Source organism: Falco biarmicus, chromosome 1 (assembly GCF_023638135.1).
Source record: "Falco biarmicus isolate bFalBia1 chromosome 1, bFalBia1.pri, whole genome shotgun sequence".
Taxonomy (NCBI): domain Eukaryota; kingdom Metazoa; phylum Chordata; class Aves; order Falconiformes; family Falconidae; genus Falco; species Falco biarmicus.
This window is the reverse complement of record NC_079288.1, coordinates 21,622,596-21,639,638: the sequence shown is the minus strand read 5'-3', so window position 1 is coordinate 21,639,638 and position 17,043 is coordinate 21,622,596. Positions and strand designations below refer to the sequence as shown.

General features: G+C 51.7%; 1 protein-coding gene across 4 annotated transcripts in view; it reads right to left on the bottom strand.

Moving 5' to 3' along the window:
* The window catches only part of DTX2 (deltex E3 ubiquitin ligase 2), a 39,387-nt gene that overhangs the window by 1,108 nt on the left and 21,236 nt on the right, over positions 1–17,043 (bottom strand). Inside the window, exons 5-9 of one of the 4 annotated variants that reach the window (XM_056349012.1) lie at positions 10,002–10,133; positions 2,783–2,827; positions 1,742–1,812; positions 922–1,080; positions 673–834 (exon numbers count right to left, since the gene is read on the bottom strand). In XM_056349012.1, the coding sequence (XP_056204987.1) occupies positions 673–834; positions 922–1,080; positions 1,742–1,812; positions 2,783–2,827; positions 10,002–10,133 (569 nt within the window). The remainder of the gene's footprint in view (positions 1–672; positions 835–921; positions 1,081–1,741; positions 1,813–2,782; positions 2,828–10,001; positions 10,134–17,043) is intronic. The other 3 variants (XM_056349020.1, XM_056349027.1, XM_056349038.1) reach the window with 3 other exon arrangements.

Here is a 17,043-nt window from a genome sequence, read left to right as displayed (position 1 = left end):
TGGATGTGTCCATCTTCACAGGAGTTGGACAATCTCTCAGCAGCAGGATTTGATGTAGGCCCATGGCAAACCAGCTCTCCATGTAAAAGGAGCAAGGGATTGCTGATAATGAGGTACCTGACTTGTTACGGGACATGTGAGTATTATGGGTCCCCAGAGAGCGGCTTCATGCTGGGATACAAAAAGTCAGCTCTTCAGATTACTTAAAAATCCCACCAAATTACTTATTGATGGGAGACAGCCCCAAACCACAGCTTTTTCCATGTGGTCTGATGACACCCTAAAAAGATCACCCAGCCCAAACCTCTGCAAGCTCACTGCGACCACCGACACCTCAGGCAAGGGCTGTGAAACCAGATGTCGGGATCTCTCCCACCTTGTGAGCATGGGCCAAGCCTCCTCCCTGCTTCACACAGACACGAGCCTTTACTGGAGGTGAAAGGCTGTTGTAGCCCCTGGAGCCACTCAAAGTGAGAATAGATCTCTCACGGAGGGGACCCAAGTCACCTGCACATTGAGGACCAGTCAGTGCAGCTTCTGGCTCCGGGCACCTCAGGCTGCTCAGCGATGGGCTGCCAGCAGGTACTGTACTGGATCCCAACACTTTTCTGGGAGGCTCTCACAGCTCGTACCACCTCAGCAGCCGTTCCTGCGAGCGTGCTGGGCACTCACCTGAATGCCTCTGCTGATGTGATACACAATCTGGATTGTCCCGCAGTCCCTGTGGCCAGGGAGAGACTGGGGGAAAGTGGAGACCTCCATCTTCCCTTTGGGCTGCGTACCAGTTTTCTCTCCATAGATGGTTTTACAAGAGGGACACTGCAAACTTCCATCCTGTGAGGAGAGAGAAGCAGGCATCAGAGCTCCGCAGCCGAGTCACCTGGGCACGGGGGATCTGGTGGCAATGGGCCAGCTCGGTACCTTGTTCCCGTTGGAGTACATGGCCAGCATGCAGAGCATGTGGAAGGAGTGCTGGCAGTTTGTCAGACGACCGACTGCCTCTGGCTTGATGGTGCTGCACTCGCACGTGTCGCTGTAACCTGAGGGGGAGGACAGCTTCTCCATGCAGATGATACAGTCCTGCAGTCCAAGACAGCAAGGAGAAAACCACCATGTAGGGCGAGCACAGGCTGATCATAAGGACTGACCCACCAAGGAAACGATCAAGGAGATGCTTCAGGAAGATTTGCCTTCAACTTTAATCCATCCCTTTGAGGTTTAAGGACACAGAGACAGGTTGCTTTATCTGGTTGGTATCACTCCACCACCTCCTGGACAGCACAGAAGAGAGCTGCCATCAGTCAGAGGGGATGAGTGGGAACCGAGTATGGTTGTGTCTTGCTCCTCTACAGAGCAGCTCCCGTGAAGGGTTTTGATCTCCGTAGTTTTGACCTCTGTGAGCACTGGGAGGAGGCCAAAGCCAAACTCCCTCCTCCACCCCAGGCCCTGCAGCCAGCTCCAAGGGAAATGGGGAAGCATTGACCAGTTTAGCTATTCAACCCCCACCACATTTTCCCTGTCACACTCTCCGTCCTCTGACAAGGACAAGTCACCAGTTACCACGTGTGGGCTTCAGGCAGTGCTGAGGCCTCTCCCTCTAGCACCAACGGTGCCACTGCAAGCAGCAGGATCTACCATGCAGGATACCCAAGGAAGGATGGTCCTCAGGCATCGCTGTGGTTTTCACAGCACTCCGCTGAATGGGCCACTGGGCAAGCTGGAGTTGCTTCGTCGTCCTCACCTCATCGGCAGGAGCGCCCTTCAGCTCTTCCAGGTACTTCCTCACCACTGCTTCTGGCTCGGTTGGTGTTGCTGCACAAGGAGAGAGATGAGAAAAAGAGAGAAGAAATCAGACACGCCATGGGATATGACAGGCACGTGCAGGGTGAGCTAGAGAGAAGGGACACTGGCCAGGATGCCAAGGAGGAAGGTTGGGGTTAGAGGGGGAGAAGAGGCTGCTCCAGCTGGTCCCTACAAGCCCTGCAAAGGCTTTGCTATCAGAAAGGGCTACCACTAGGACTGTGAGTGCCACCCATGGGAGAACCCACTGGCAGATGTTGGTGCCCTGTGCCGTACACCCAGGGGTCTGCCTGTAGCTGTTGTGCTCCAGTTCTCCCCCCGTACCCCAAGCGATGCCAGCCAGGTCCCAGCTGGACTTTCCTTGGGCACACCAGAGGCCAGTTAGCGTCAAACTCAACCCAAGGATGCTACGGTCTCAGTGGGACAGAGGATTACATCATCTGCGTGGTTAAAGGGGAAAAGGCATTCCCACTTTGCCCCAGCTGGCACCTGACAGGGAGACGCAGCAATACACTAAGCTTCAGGTCCTGTTCCAAGTGTGGCAGAACGAGCCTCACATCTTTAACACAAACCAGTGGCCTTTCTCTCGAGCTTCCACATACCCATAGCCAGCAAGACACAGTGCAAGTCATAGGGTATAGAAAAAAAAAATAGCTTTCCAACAGTAGAACTGCCTGTTTGCAGCAAGTGACACCGGTACCTTCGCTTTTTCCTAAATATAGTCCCTGGTTCCCATCCACCCAGGCACGGGCACCCGAGCAGCCCACCAGCACCAGCATCCTGGTGCCCTCAGAGGCGTTACAGGATTAAGCCACAGGCATAACACAACACCAGGAGCAAGTTATTGCTGAGAGTATCAGCAGTCACCTCAGCTCCTAGCCCATCCTTTTGGAGCTGCCCAGTGAGGCTTGGCTTAAGCCAGTGAGCATCACATGCCTCCACGTGGCACCCAGCCCTGGCCGAGAGGAGATGAGCTCCTTACCGGTCGTCAGGCCCGTCACAGAGGCTGCCAGGCTCTTCCACCAGCCTAGGAAAGGAAACATTTACACAAGTGACATCATGACTCCACCTGGCAGGAGGCAAAAGACAGACCTGTCACTTTACCCTTCCTTCCTGAATCCGCTTCTGGGGGAGACTGCAGGAAAGCAATGCTGTGCTGAACAGGCTAGCAAAGGTGCAGCTCTTCCTTCTCTGTTCTCCATCCTAGCCGGGATGGAGAGAGGGCAGCAAAGAAAACGCTATCAGCAGCCAGACAGGCCACAAGCATCTGTGCCTGACACCCCATGGCCCCACGAGGGAGCTGTACTCCAGCACCGCCCCAAGCTGCTTGGCTCTCAAGCTTGTTTCTAAGCCACTGTAGGACACCGCCTGTGCTTTAGCACAGACAGCACTGCTTCTCCAAACTGCATTGCCACGTGCAACAGCCAGGCACCAGAGCTGTGGGTGTACCTGCATGGCACGCATCTTCAGCTCTCCCCATCCACTTTGGTGTTTTCCAGGAAGATGGAGGGTTCACAAGCATTGCCTCCGCGATTGAAAAAGCTGTGCAACAAGGGACAGCCACACTGAAGCCAGCACTGCGCTGCTCTGCCACCCCAGGAAAGCAACATCTGTCACCAGCACAAAGGGGTGGGTGCTATTCTCTGGATAACCACTTGTCATGACAGAGGCAAACACGGTGAAGCAGGAGGGAAGGACTGCTCACATGCTACAGGTGTCATTAAAGAGGCAAGGACGCGGATGGCACACATCCCCCATCACGTAGGGGCCCCTCGTTCCCTTGAATGCCAGCTCTGCAAGTGGCTAGGGCTATGGGAGCACCTCGACAGACAGCACAAGGTCACCCTGCAGCACAGACAGCTGGGTGAGATGCCTTTTCACTGCAGACAAGCTAGGTCAGGGCGACAGAGGAGAGCAAGGCAGAGCACTAACGTGGGTGGAAAAATCATTTAGCTAAGGAAGACTGATGAACTGGGAGCTGGACTCTCCTGAACGAAAACACAGTCGTTAAGATGAGTTATTTTCGGAAGGGGATTCCTGACCATCTCAAAACCCATGATTTACGGCAGAAGTAGCAGGAGGAAGGGATGACTGAGCACACAGAGCAAGAAAAGGAGCCCAGGAGGTGAAGAGATGCTCCCTCCAAGTGCCTGGCAGGAGGAGTGATGCCTGACATCTCAGACAGCGCAGACCTGTGCGGATCACCCTCTGGAGACCCTTAGCCAGGAAGGTGGTAATAGGATAAAATAAGCATTAAGCCGAAGAGCAACACGGAAGCAGGTGTTTTCCACTTCAGGGACATGCCAAAATCCCCTGGAAAAGCATTTCCAAGAACTGTCACAAGGAAAGCAGACAACAAACAGGATTCTGGGCAAGCCTCAGCCTTCCAGCTCACAGGCCAAGAGCTCAGCAGTGCCAGGAGCTGCTTCAGGGCCTCATCACCAGATCTCACAGGGGATGCAGCTCCTTGTCCAGTCTTTTCCAAAGGAGAGATATGGGCCCAGGAATCCTCTTTGCTGGAACCTTGAACCTTGCTGGCACACAGCAGATCAAGAGCTGCCAGCCAGGGGATGCAATCACTCTGAACTGTCTGAGCTCCCCGTCAGAGCTCAGCTCGGCGCTTATGCGCCTGTAGTCCTCCCAGCCGACTGTTCTGTGATGTCCCTGCTCCTGGCTGGAAAACACAGGGTGACGCTTCCCACATGTGGCTGCTGGAACCTTGCTCTGGTTTGCAACTGCAAGAGACCTTCATGGTCACGTGGGAGATGGAGGCTTCAGCTTCTTCTGCTCTGCAGGTTTTGGAAAGGACTGTGTAAGCAGGGCTAGATGCTACCCACTGTAACTCCATCTGCTTCCATGAGTACCGTATCACGATGACCACTATGCACTCACTCCTGAGGATCCTGTGCTGCCTGCCAGACTGACCACCAAGCCCTTGTCCACCTGAACCGTGTTTTCTCCAGGTGGCTCTTTCTGAAGTGACCTTCTTGTCTCCTCTGGCTACAGGCTGGAAAAAGCAATGCCAAAAAGATGCACAAACAAGGCGGTGAAGACAGCGATGGAAGTGAGCAAAGGGTGTGTTACACCAGCAGCAACGCCTGCCCAGTACTTGGCAGAACGCCCCAGCTCACCTGCTCCCACCTGCACAGCAGATCTGACCAGCTTTAGAGCAATTCACCTCGTGTTCAGGATGGCGGAGGATGCTCCTTTCCTGCAGCCCCTGCTGCACATTTCTCCTGCTGTTTACTTTCCTTCCTCTGTAGCAACTCATGAGAAATGAAGGAATGACTTGCTCAGGAACTGGCCAGGCTCATTCAGATAAAACCAATGAAAAGAGACAAAAATCCTGCTGCAGAGCCGGGTGAGTGAGTGAGAAGAAAGCTCTTGCAGAGTCTGTGGGGTACAGCAGGGATTTCAGGCAAAGCAAACAGCATTACACCACCTCACCAGCTGGCATTAGGATGGAGCTGGGGGTAACCAGAGAGGCAGAAGAGGGGGATGTAGCCCTTAGCCGTCCTTAGGAAACCCATGCCCGATGGGTTTGCATTGTGGTATCTCTGATCTGTTCCTGTCACTTTGCTGGGATAATGCTCTGATGCATTTAGATCCACCAAGGTTGCCTGGAGAGAGAGACAAAGGGCTGGGGAGCCCAGATGCTTTAGAAAAATCTGTCCCCACCTGCAAGTATTTGAACATCCAGTTCCAAGGAAGCCTCCTGATGCCAAGAACCTGGTTTCAACAAGGGCAGCGAAACCCACACAGCCTCCCTTGCCTCAGAAGAGAGGCTCTTCCTTTGGCAGACCAGCACATCTGGCAGGTCACATCCCAGCGGCACACGGGGGAGCTAGAAGAAGGCTGGGAGGCACAGCACCCGCCACATATGCTTCAGTGCATGAATTGCTTCCTTACTGGACCATTTGCTCCAGAAGTGTTTGCCTCCAAATCTTTGTTCTAGCATCCCTTGGGATCATCAAAGCCCGTTCAGTCCCCAGAGTATTCTGGATTCAATAGCAGATTGAAAATGCAATAGCAGAATCGACCGATGCTGTTTATCACCAGCTGGCCTAATGCTGTGCTATTGATTTATCTGGGACGTGAAGGAATGTTTACCATTCTTTCATTTACAAAGAAAGGAATAACATTTTTTTTTTAATGCTTCCCCTTCCTCCCTGTAGATAATAAGTTGCTTGCTGAAGCAAGGGCTTTCCGTGGGCAACATTTAACAGATGTGTTTTGAATCCTTGCTCGGCAACCAAATGGTTGCAACAGTACATGCCTCCTTCTGTATCCCAAAAGGAGCCATATGGTTAGCAGCAGACTCTCTTTTCGATACCCCATGCAGGCCAGACACAGGTTGTTTCTAGTTATCACCACGGACAGTCACCCAAATCTCATCACCTCTGCGCCCCCCCCTCCTGTACTTGTAAAGGCTGGACCTACTGGCCTCAGCCCCCAACAGGGCTGTCCAGAGATCAGGAAGGCGAGAGGAAATTTGGTGTTAAAAATAGGTTTCTCCACATTTAGCATTTCAGCAGGATAACCAAGCGACCAGGCTGCTCTGGCCGTGACACAGAGCATTCCTGTTACTGTAGGTAACAGTACTGTACAGTTACTGTTACTGTCTCCTTCAGCAGACGGACCCCCCTGGGACCAGTGAGCTGCCCCGACTCCAAGGGACTCCCCCAGTCCCCCCCATCCCACAGGCACTGGCATGATCTGCAGATGGACAGACATCTGGGGATCCGAGTCAGCTGGAATTACTCCCCTCACCTAGCCAGATCCTGTCCTGCTGGGCAGGGAAGGACGAGCGTGACCCTCTCCTCTCCCTCCGTACCGCAGCACTCCGTGTGCGACTGCCCACCCCAGGGAGGATGCGCAGGGAAACCTCCAAGCCATCAGCACACCAGACCCAAACCAACGTCTTCTCCCTTTGGTCCCAATGGCCCTGGGCAGGCAGGGGAGCCCCGGGATGGCCGGCTCCGTGCCCGAGCAGCACACAGTACTTGGAGAGCCAGACAAGCTGCTCGCCTCCCTCCTGGACAGCCGGCCCCAAGCGCCGTCAGTGGCTGCGCCAGCCCGGGGAAGCACAGCACCGTGCCAGCCGGCGGGAAGGCAGCGCTGATCCATCAGGATGGCAGCACTGATCCATGAGGATGGCAGACGCTGCCAGGCTGTGTGCCAGCACTGGCAGGGCAGTGCCTGCCCAGAGACGACGGCTTCCCCGAGACCTGCAGCACCCACAGCGCAGCACTCATCTGCGCCAGAGACACGGCTGCCAGAACGGCAACAACGTTAACGAATCCTGACTAATTAGCGCCTTTGTTTAACATAACCCAGCTATTCACCATGCTGGCTGCAATTCCCATCAATGCTGCCTCAACCCATGTGGGACCAGGGTTTGCAGCAGCAGGAGGGAGCAAGAAGGGGCTCAGCAGGGGTACGCTGCACCCACCACCCCCTGTTTTGGCACCAGCTGATGTAGTCAGCACACTGATGGGCCTGCTGCTGGATGCACAGCTCTCATTAGAGCTCTCCATGATGGAAAATCCTAGAGGGATGTGGGAGGGGAAAGGGCACGCGATGCAGAAATTCAGGGCACAAAGTGGGGCCCATTTCTGCCTGTTGGCAGCTTCAGGGTCTGTAAAGGGAAAGAGAAGAGTCTGGCCAAGAGCCAGGCTCAGTACTTTCGCTGCGGAACAATGTTTGCAAGCCTGGAGGGGTGTTATTACGAACACAGCTTGTTCCTAGGAGGGACTGAGCACCCTCTTCATGCCGGGCGTCACGCACTCTGCAGGACTGGCATCCCTGCCCCCAGCAAAGGGGATCCAGCTTTCTGAAACGAGAGGGGGGGATTTCAGCAATGTAAAACGTAGAAAGGCACTCCTCATGGGCCAGCAGGGACAAGGGCAGTGCTGGCACATCCTGAGCCAGATGAGGATGGCCGGGACAAAACCTGCCATGCCAGATGGAAGAAGGAGCTGCCTGCGCCCCCTTCCCTAGACAGTGTCCCATGCTCCTGCTGGTGTCCCCTCCCCGCTCCCTTAGAGCGGAGGCGTCCTGGCCCCAGCAGGTGGCATTGGTGCGCTGGCAGGGAGGTGGCAGCCTGGCCCTGGGACTGGGGGAGGGCACAGCCCTGGGGCTGAGCCAGCTGCCTGGACACCCCCAGGGCTGAGGCTGGTGCCAGTGCTGCCCCAGCACACCCAGCCTGTGGCCAAGGTGCATGCAGCTCCGCAGCCCCGGCTGGCGACACGTGTGAGCCCCCAGGTGCTGCAGCAAGCACCGAGGAACCAGCATCTCACGGAGCAAGAGGCATTGCTGACGGAGCAGAGGCATTGCTGACGGGGTGCATCACTGCCCTGCCCACCCTGCTCAGAAGTCACAAGACGTACCCTCCTATTAACATCACACCCTTGCAAGCACCCGGGTTGCTTGCACCCACATCTCCTCCGTGCCAGGGAGGGGTTGGATGCTGTGAGCGGTGCAGAGCCTGGTACCGACAGACCCCACGGAGGAGAAGCCACACTGCGGGGTAGGGGGACTGCAGAGGAGCAGGGCTGTGTGTTTGTGGCCATATCTTGCCCTAATACAGCTAATTTCATGTCATTAACCAGCAGCAAGTGACCAACACCTCTGTTTTTCGGGCTCCAGCAGCCACAGGGGCAAGGCAATGACTCTTTAGAAGGGCCTGGCCTCCGCCCGGCTCAGTTTCGGCACTGTTTGCAGGGCATCCCCACCGCCCAGCCCTCATCCCTGCCTGCGGAGGGCTGCACGGATGCTGCCCGTGCCGGGAGCGAAGCGCCAGGAGCCGCATTACCCTGCTGCCTTGCCAGCTGGCTCTGCCGAGCGAGATCCTCATCCAGCCCCTCCACCATCCACCTCCGCTCAGCTCCTCTCCTTCACCTCCCATTTTCCTTTGCTCCTCCTGTTCTTCGCTGCTTCTCCTGCCGCCCCTGCTTTCTCCTCCCCCTCTATCACACATCCTACTCCACATGTGCTCTCTCCCTCCCTCTCTCCACTTGCATCTCCTCCTCCCAGCGCCCTCCATAATGTGTTTCCGCAAGACACCTCCCTCCACTTATAATTTCTATTTTCCTTCTATCACTCTTCCTGCCTCCTTCGGATGGGTTTGGACCTCATTTTCCCATCAAGCACAGACTCCAAGGAGAGAGACTGGCACCAACAAACTCCCCAGACAGCCAGGTGCCTCTTTCCCTCTACCTCAGGGATCTTCCCTCTTTCTTAAACGCAAGCATCTCGATGTTGAATACACCCCCACCTCTAGTCCACTCTTTGCTTATCTGAAGGGGGAAGCACCTTGGGTTTGGTGGTGGTTGACCACCCTAGGACACCTGTGCCAGGGTTGGCAAACCACCTCTACGGCTACACCAGGCTGGATCCACACCTACCCTCGCAGAGTCCCAGGGCTGCAACAAGCAGATGGGACCCAGGCTCTAAACCGGGAGCCCACTGACTCTGCGAGGGTGAGGGACGCCAGTGAGATATGAAGAGGAGAAATGAAATGAAGGCCCTACCCTGGAGGTGGCTCAGCTCAGCAGCAGAGCTGGGGTAACCTGGCCCTTCCTGCCAGGGCATGTCCACCTGAGAGAGCTCCACGCCACTCCCACCCCAGACAGAAGCGGGGAGAACAAATCCTCTGCGATTTGACCTCGAAAGCCCTGTATGACTCAGGGACCTGCTTGTCTGGAAGATCCTTCTCATCCCATGACTCAACTGTGACAAGCACAGCTCACAAGCAAACCTTCTCTTAAGAGCACGTACGGATTAAACGCTTGACGGTCCCTCAGCTCCCAGACTTGTCCCACCAATGAGTCAGAGAAGGTCCTGGTATGTGGATGCCCAGGGCTCCCCAGAGGGTGTAGCGGGACCACAGGGCAGGCTGCAGGAGTCTGACATGCACAGAGAACAACTGGGCTCCTCCAGCTTTAATGATGGATGGAAACAAGGAGAGCTACCACAGGACCGGGTCTACTTTATCTTCTTATTTGACCACCTGTCAGAGACCATGCAGGCCGGAGGAGACGTGTCCTGCTTCTGCCCTTGGTGGGACACACATCATTAGTCAAATCAAAAGAGCCAGGAGGGTAGGGGGAGAGACAAAGGGAAAGGAGGGAGGCAGAACAAGTGCAGAGAGATAAAGAGAAGGAGATGGAAGCAAATATCAGAGTTTGAGCAGGAACTACCTTTCTTGGACACTTTCCTCCCCTCCTTAACTGAGCTGTGTTTTTTAGTGGCTTTATGGGTGCTGGCAGCTTGCGGCACACAGGTGAGGTGCACGGGGAGTCCAGCGGCTGACATCAGAATAGCCGTCATGCCTACAGTGGGTACGAGATCAACATGCAGGAAGGAAACAATGGGGAAATACATTCATTAAAAAAAAAACTTTAACTTTTCAAAGAAAATTTAAAAAGATAAAATAAAGCAAAACCCAAGCCCTTGATTCAGAGGACATGAAACATCTGAGAGGCAATGGGGTTGGAGTCAGCACAAGGAGAAGATCCAGAGGTTTTCAGGGGGAGGAGCCCAGGCAGCAAATTAAAGCAGGGAAATATGGGCACAAGTCTCGCCCGTGACCCTCTGCGCTGGTGTGTGAACAGGACTTGGCTTCAGGGCTTCTCAGGCACAAGCCTGCTGTGGTGCAAAGACCTCCTGCTCACCAGACCCCTGGGAGCAGCCCTGACTCTGGGGGCCTGAAGGATGAGGGGCATCACCTGTAACCCCTAGCTAGAGGTCCTGCTCAGCTACTCATCCCTAAAGCTACATGTTTCTACTGATGCCCAGAGTGCAGCTGAACTGCCTTCAAACATCACAGCAGTGCAGGGCTGACCACGGGCTGGAGCTGCCCCATGAGCCCCACGGTGGCAGCCCCCCACTCACCCCACACCATCTCCTCCCTGGCACTCCAGTTTTCCCTAACCCCCCCAGCTACAATGCAATTCTCACCCTCCCCCAACCCAGCCAGCTGCAATCATGGGATGCAGTTTGTTAAAGCTAATGAATCATTAAAAAGGACAGCCATTCCCTGAAGGTAAAATTGGCACACAGAGAGCTACAGGACTGATCATGCTGATCTAATGTGATGTTTGCCTGTGAAATACAGGCCAGTTACAAGTCATAACATTTCCAAGGTAGTGTATTGCTCTTAAACTTAGAGTCAAGAAAACACCTGCCTTTGCTTTCTCAAAAAGTGATTTCCCACCTGCAACAGCCATCACCACAACTAAAAAAGAAATACTTATGGTTGCAAAGCAACAGCAGATAACCTAAAAGCCAGTGTTTCCCCAAAAGTTACCTCTGTCAGTAGATTATGTAAAACCACATCCTAATGCTACAGAATTTCTTGCCAGCATCCTGCACAGTAATACATGGCCAAAGCTAAGATTTCTAAGGATTTTCTGTTTTGAAGCCTCTGTTCAGCTGGGTTGGGAAAGGAAGATATAAAAGCACATTTGTTCAGGACAAAAATGAGGTACTTTGCCCACACATGACTGAAAATCGAGTTATGACGGGAAGCATTAGCCAAATTTGTGTGCAAGTGGCAAGACTATTTTCTGCTTCAAATATTCAACCAGTCAAGAACCTGCGCCTTATGACTAGAAATCCCCTGCACAAAGCTTGTGTCGATGCCCCACAAGCAGAACTACCCCTACGCAGCGCCGACCGCATTCTGCTTCTCCTTCGTGTAAGGTCCAAGCACAACAGATATTCCAGAACCTGTTCAAGTCCCTTCCTGATACACAAAGTTGGATGCTTTTCGTAAAACTTTGTCATCTAAGGACCAAAAAACAGACAGAAGGGGTTTTGCAGGATGGGGAGAGGGGCACAGATGAGTGAAGGACTTTCCCCAGGGTTACCCAGGAACCTTTGGCAGAGGTGGGCTGGTCAGAAGAGCAGGCTGCCCAACGCGTGGTGAAGCCACGTGCTTGCAAATAGGAATAGGTTAACACCAAACCAGGCAGCCGTGGATCACCTTCGTTAGGTACAATCATTGCTGATCTAGATCGGGGATGTAGCCCCCCAATTCCCAGGAGGTGCAGGGCCAAAAGAGGACTTCAAAGCAGACAAACACTGAGTTAGTACCCCCGACCCTACCAGCAGCACCGCGCTGTTCCCAGCAGGTACAGCTGAGAGTCCCTGACGTCGGTACAAGCCAGCAGCCCTCTAACTGAACATCGGAGCCAGAAATTTCACAATCAAAATAACTTCCTTTAAGTCTTGAACTAAAGACCGCAAGACTATTGCGTGCTCTCAACCCAGGTCTAAGCCAGCAGTCCTTCACTACTCCCAAGGAGCCTTAAGGAAGAGTTTAAACGTTCCCCTAACAAAAGCTACTTGTTTTTTGAATGAGCAGAACAACTGAACACCTGAAGCACAGCGACAGCACCAAAGCTGCCACTTGCAGGGGCACCAGGCAGGTACTTTCCCCTCTCAGCAGGTTAAAGGTATCCCCAGAAGAGCAGTACCAACTCACACCAATTAGAGAGCCTTGAGGAACAATATTCTTGAGAAACAGGCAAGAAGCTGGACCTCCCCACGGCTGGGGGAGATCATCTAAGGCAGCCTGACCCACTGAGGCTGAAAAATGTAATTCCCCAGGACTGGTGCAGAACAGGGAACGGTAAAGTTGTCTCCAAAACAACCCTGCTCCTAAGCAGCGCGACAGCACTGACTGCAGAGACTGACATTTGAAAAGCAAGTCCAAAGACTAACAGGGATTATCACCACCTACGCACAGCTGACTGATAGGCAAATGCAAAATTAATGCTTTCTTCTGAAGAGATCAATACTGCCTTGCTAGCATTAACATGCAGAGCCCATTTTAAAAAAAGAACATGACAGAAGCAGAGGCTGAAGCATCGACTTCAGACTCTTAATGTCAGAGGACAAAATGTTGCCTTCAATAATCAGACCAAGTGAAGACCACGAGCCACAGAACCTCAGCCACCCTCTAGCACAGCCCCTCTCATACCTGGAATAACATGTCCGAAACTGCCTGCCAGCATCGTGAATCATCACAAAGAAAATAAACATTTATTCCAGGAACTTTCTCTTTCGTTTCACAAGCTGCAAACGCATCTACAACTCCACCCAGACACACACCGTGCAGGGCAAACGTGGGACCAGGTGAATTACCCCAACCAAATGTTCCCCCACGGACAAAAACTAGCCAAGAAAAGGTAATTTTCCACTTTTACCTTCTGCTGCCTTCGGAAAGACACACAATGAATAATCTTCTGCAGATTCAAATCAAGAGAGCATTCAAAAATGCGGTGTTCTAGTGTTACATTGCTCTTCTGGCTCATCTCAAACCCCAGCAGCAATGCCTCCTTTAAAGTTCTAATACAATACTGGAAATCTCAGCATCTAACAATCCTCCCACAGGTTTGGCGACAAGAGTCCCCAGTAAGGGATCTCCTCTGATCCAAGCCTTACGTGGGAGTGTGTGTTCATACAAAATGCCAAAACAATACACAGACACACATCACATCTGCAGATCGATTCTCCAATTCTGACCTGTGGGACACAATTTCAAATCAGAACTTGTAGGCATCTGCGGAGTTATGTCAGGAGCAGATGTGGCCTTTGACCTGAATAAATTCTCACCTGAACACACAAGAGCAAAGCTCAAACAAGATAAACTTGCCCACATTAAGACTGCTTTGGACCCCCAGGCATTCCGGCAAGAGTTCCTGCCTCTCACTAGCTACCCCAGGAGCTAGAAAAATATTATTAGTAATATTCACACTTTCCACTGGGTTTCTTCCCTGCAAGGACTGCAGGAGGGAAGAGACCAAAAGCCTTGCAAAGCATCCTTTGGCACCTGGATCTGATCGTATGAATGAGAGCAACAACCACGCTCTGAGAACCGCCTCTTTTCTCTTGCTCAAAGCATCTATTTGGCCAGAAGTACGTTACTGACTCCTCGGGGTAAAATTATTTTCACTGGAGCTATGACAACATTCACCAGCTTTTCTCAGTTTGCTGTGTAAATAAGGGACTTTCGTAATATCCTGCGCAGAAACCGAGCATGGGAAAAAGCACCCTTACATAATGTAATGAGCATTGACCACACACTTGCTCACATACCCAGCCCAGCATCCCCCTCCGGCCACCGGCTCTGGCTGCTGATTTGTATTTGCACAGACCTCAGACTGGTATGCCTTTGGTTCCAGTCCTGGATTTCAGCATGTAGAGGGAAAAGGGCAGCGCCTACCTTCAAATAACATGAGAACTCAGAAAAAGCATCGCTCATTTGTACGATTATATCCACCAGCAAAATTATTATGGTTAGTATGTCCCCAAATGCCCCAGCTCTAGGAATCACGCAAGTGAGAAACACTCGGTTTCGTTTAACAAAAAGCTCATTTCCAGTCTTCATCTTAAAAATAGTATTAGAAGGGCCTTCATATGACCTAGCCGACCCCCAAGCCCCAAGGCACACCAGCGAAACTCCATTATCGCCAAGGGATGTTAGTCCAGCTGAACCTTAAACATGAACACTGTGCCAACAGTTTGCTTAGACCTCTGTCCTGGCACTTCACCATACTAACCAAATACTCCTGGGGAAAGATAAAGCTTAACAGACATGTTTCCACATGCACCTTGTAGCAGAAATCAAGGAAGAATAAATTATTTTATTTTTCTTCTGTACAACATGGTTTTAAAGTCAGCTTCATGATTTCTGGGATCCCAAGTGGTGTGTTTAGAAGACGTGGGGTTGACAGTGTTACCAATCCCCGTCAGATCCCCAGGCGCTCATCACACAAACAAAACCCAGCTTCTCATTCAGACGCCAGGACCCCCCACCTCCTGTTTATCCACCAGAAGATCTCTCTGCACCCAAGAGATGCACCTGCAGCGTTTCTTGAGATCACCCACAAAGTTCAGGGATTTTCTCTCTCCTGCTTCAGACCAGAGCCAGAGCTGCCAAGAGGCACCTTGGGTGGAGACCAAGGGTTGCGAGACTTCTGGACAAGCTTCCCAGGATAAAGCCACCTTCAGGTCACATCCCAGACTGCCCTCGCCCTCATGCCATCACAAAGCCCTTCCACCACCGATGCTGAAGGAAGCAGTCGTGCAGTGGGGACCAGAGGAACCAAAGGGGCCCAGCCTCTGTGTTAGAGAAGAACCTGAATAATAAGTAACTCAAACACCATCTGCAGGATTTTAAATATGAACAAAATATCACTTCCCAGAAGAGGTTCTAGAAACAGAGAGCAGAGCTTAGAGGGGAAGAAGGTGTCCCTAAAGACACAGCCAATTACCGTTTCAATAAAATTTGGCCTTTTTACCAGAATTCCACTGCTTGCTTTTTACAAGAAATGTTCCCAGAAATTTATTTTCCTTTCACTTGCTAATTAACTTGTCCAGATCTTTCCTCTGCTTCTACATGATTTTAAGGACAGACTCAAATTCAGCCTTTCCTCCTCCCTTGCCCCTCTGAGGTCTGTCACACTGGGCAGAAGGCAGCACAGCATCGATCAAAGCTGGACCTGAAGAAGATGCAGCCCAGCCTGTGCAGAGCTGCACTCCCCTTGCAACTCAGCGTGCCTCTTGCCAGCTGCCTTGCGGAGAGCTAAAGGTTATCAAAATGAATAATTATTCCCTCTTTTGCACCCCCAGCCTCCAACAACAGAGATATCAATTACAAGCTTAACCATTTTATTTTATTAAATGGTGGTAAACGGCTTATTCTCCTGAGCTCCCCTGCAGCCTTTTATATCTAAATGTGGCACCACAAGGCTTAGATGGACCACACACATTCACCTCTTCCAAATTAACAGTGGATGACCTCTATACATAGACCGAGATCACAATTAACAACATTAACACGGCCTGGATTCACCAGGGCTCTTTAGTTCTTTGCTGTGTTTACCTTTATGTGATTAAGTACCTAATTACATAGGCAATGCTAATAGCAAGGGGATGAAATTCTGAGTTTTTGTAAGCAAAAGGAGTTCTGCTTGAGTCACCCACCTGGACAAGGTGTGAGCTTGACTTTACACCTAATTTCCACAACAACAGATCTGCTAACTGGGAGACAGGTGGGCTGCATGCTGTCGAAGGACACCCAGTATTAGTCTATGCAGTGCCCATTTGGCTGCTGAGACATGCAAGGCACAGTTTTCATGATGGTGCTAACATTAAATGACTGGAAACATCAATCCTGGGGATCATTTTTAGGCAGGGTAAAGCCTGACACTCAAGAAGAGATCAATCCCCATCACCTTTCCTGGAACAAAGCAGTAACCATTTTATTTAAGAACGAGAATGTAACTGTCTCCACTTGCTCAGGAGCAAAGTTTGGCACCCAGGGAGCTAATAACCTCAACAGATCACGCATGGACAAGAGCCAGAGGAAGGAAAGGGTTAACAGATATTCTGTAGTGTCTCCAATGGATACAGAAACCCCCAGAAAATATCATACATCAAGTTTTTTCCATTTCTCTACCCCTGGGTTACCATGTTACGATACGATTTTGGTATAGAGAAGACATCTGCTCTCAGCAGAACCCCCGCACCCCCAGGCACCACCACACCAGGGTCCCACGGTTTGGTGCTGGCTGAGTTGAAACAGAGTAAACGCGCCAATGGTTTCTGGCATGGAAATGCGGTGGTTTTTGGCATGGAAACGCTTCCACTGAAAGCTGCAAGCATGAGTTGTTGTTTTCAAGGCAACGCCATTTCACATTTAACAGGCAAATCTACTTTGAAAAGCAGCATTGAAAACTGGCACTTTCATCCCTCCCAGACACACTCCTCGGGTATATTTAGTATTGTATTCACAGGTTTGGATTATAACAAGCAAACCTGTATTCTGCTGCCACAGGAGACAAGGTCTGATTTGACTTCTGCCCCCTCCTTTCCCCAAGACAAGGCATCACAATCATTTTTTAAGCTAAAGACCACCTGAGCTTTTGTAATAAAACCACGTTAAAAAAAATCCACATTAAACATTACCTCACACTACCACACCACTCTTTGCCCTTGACTTTAAAAAAAAAAAAAAAAAAAAAAAAGCAGCAAGTAACAGCTGGCACTGAGCTTGATCTGTGTGCACCCCTCCTTGCTACTTGCTCATCCAGGTCTACAGAAGATGAATACCCAGCCCCCAAATACACCCACTCATTTGGGGAGCCTTAGGACCAGCGCTGACGAGCAAAACAGTCACCAGGGTTTGACCATCCCATTCTCCCCCACATTTGTCCTCTTTACCTTTCTGAA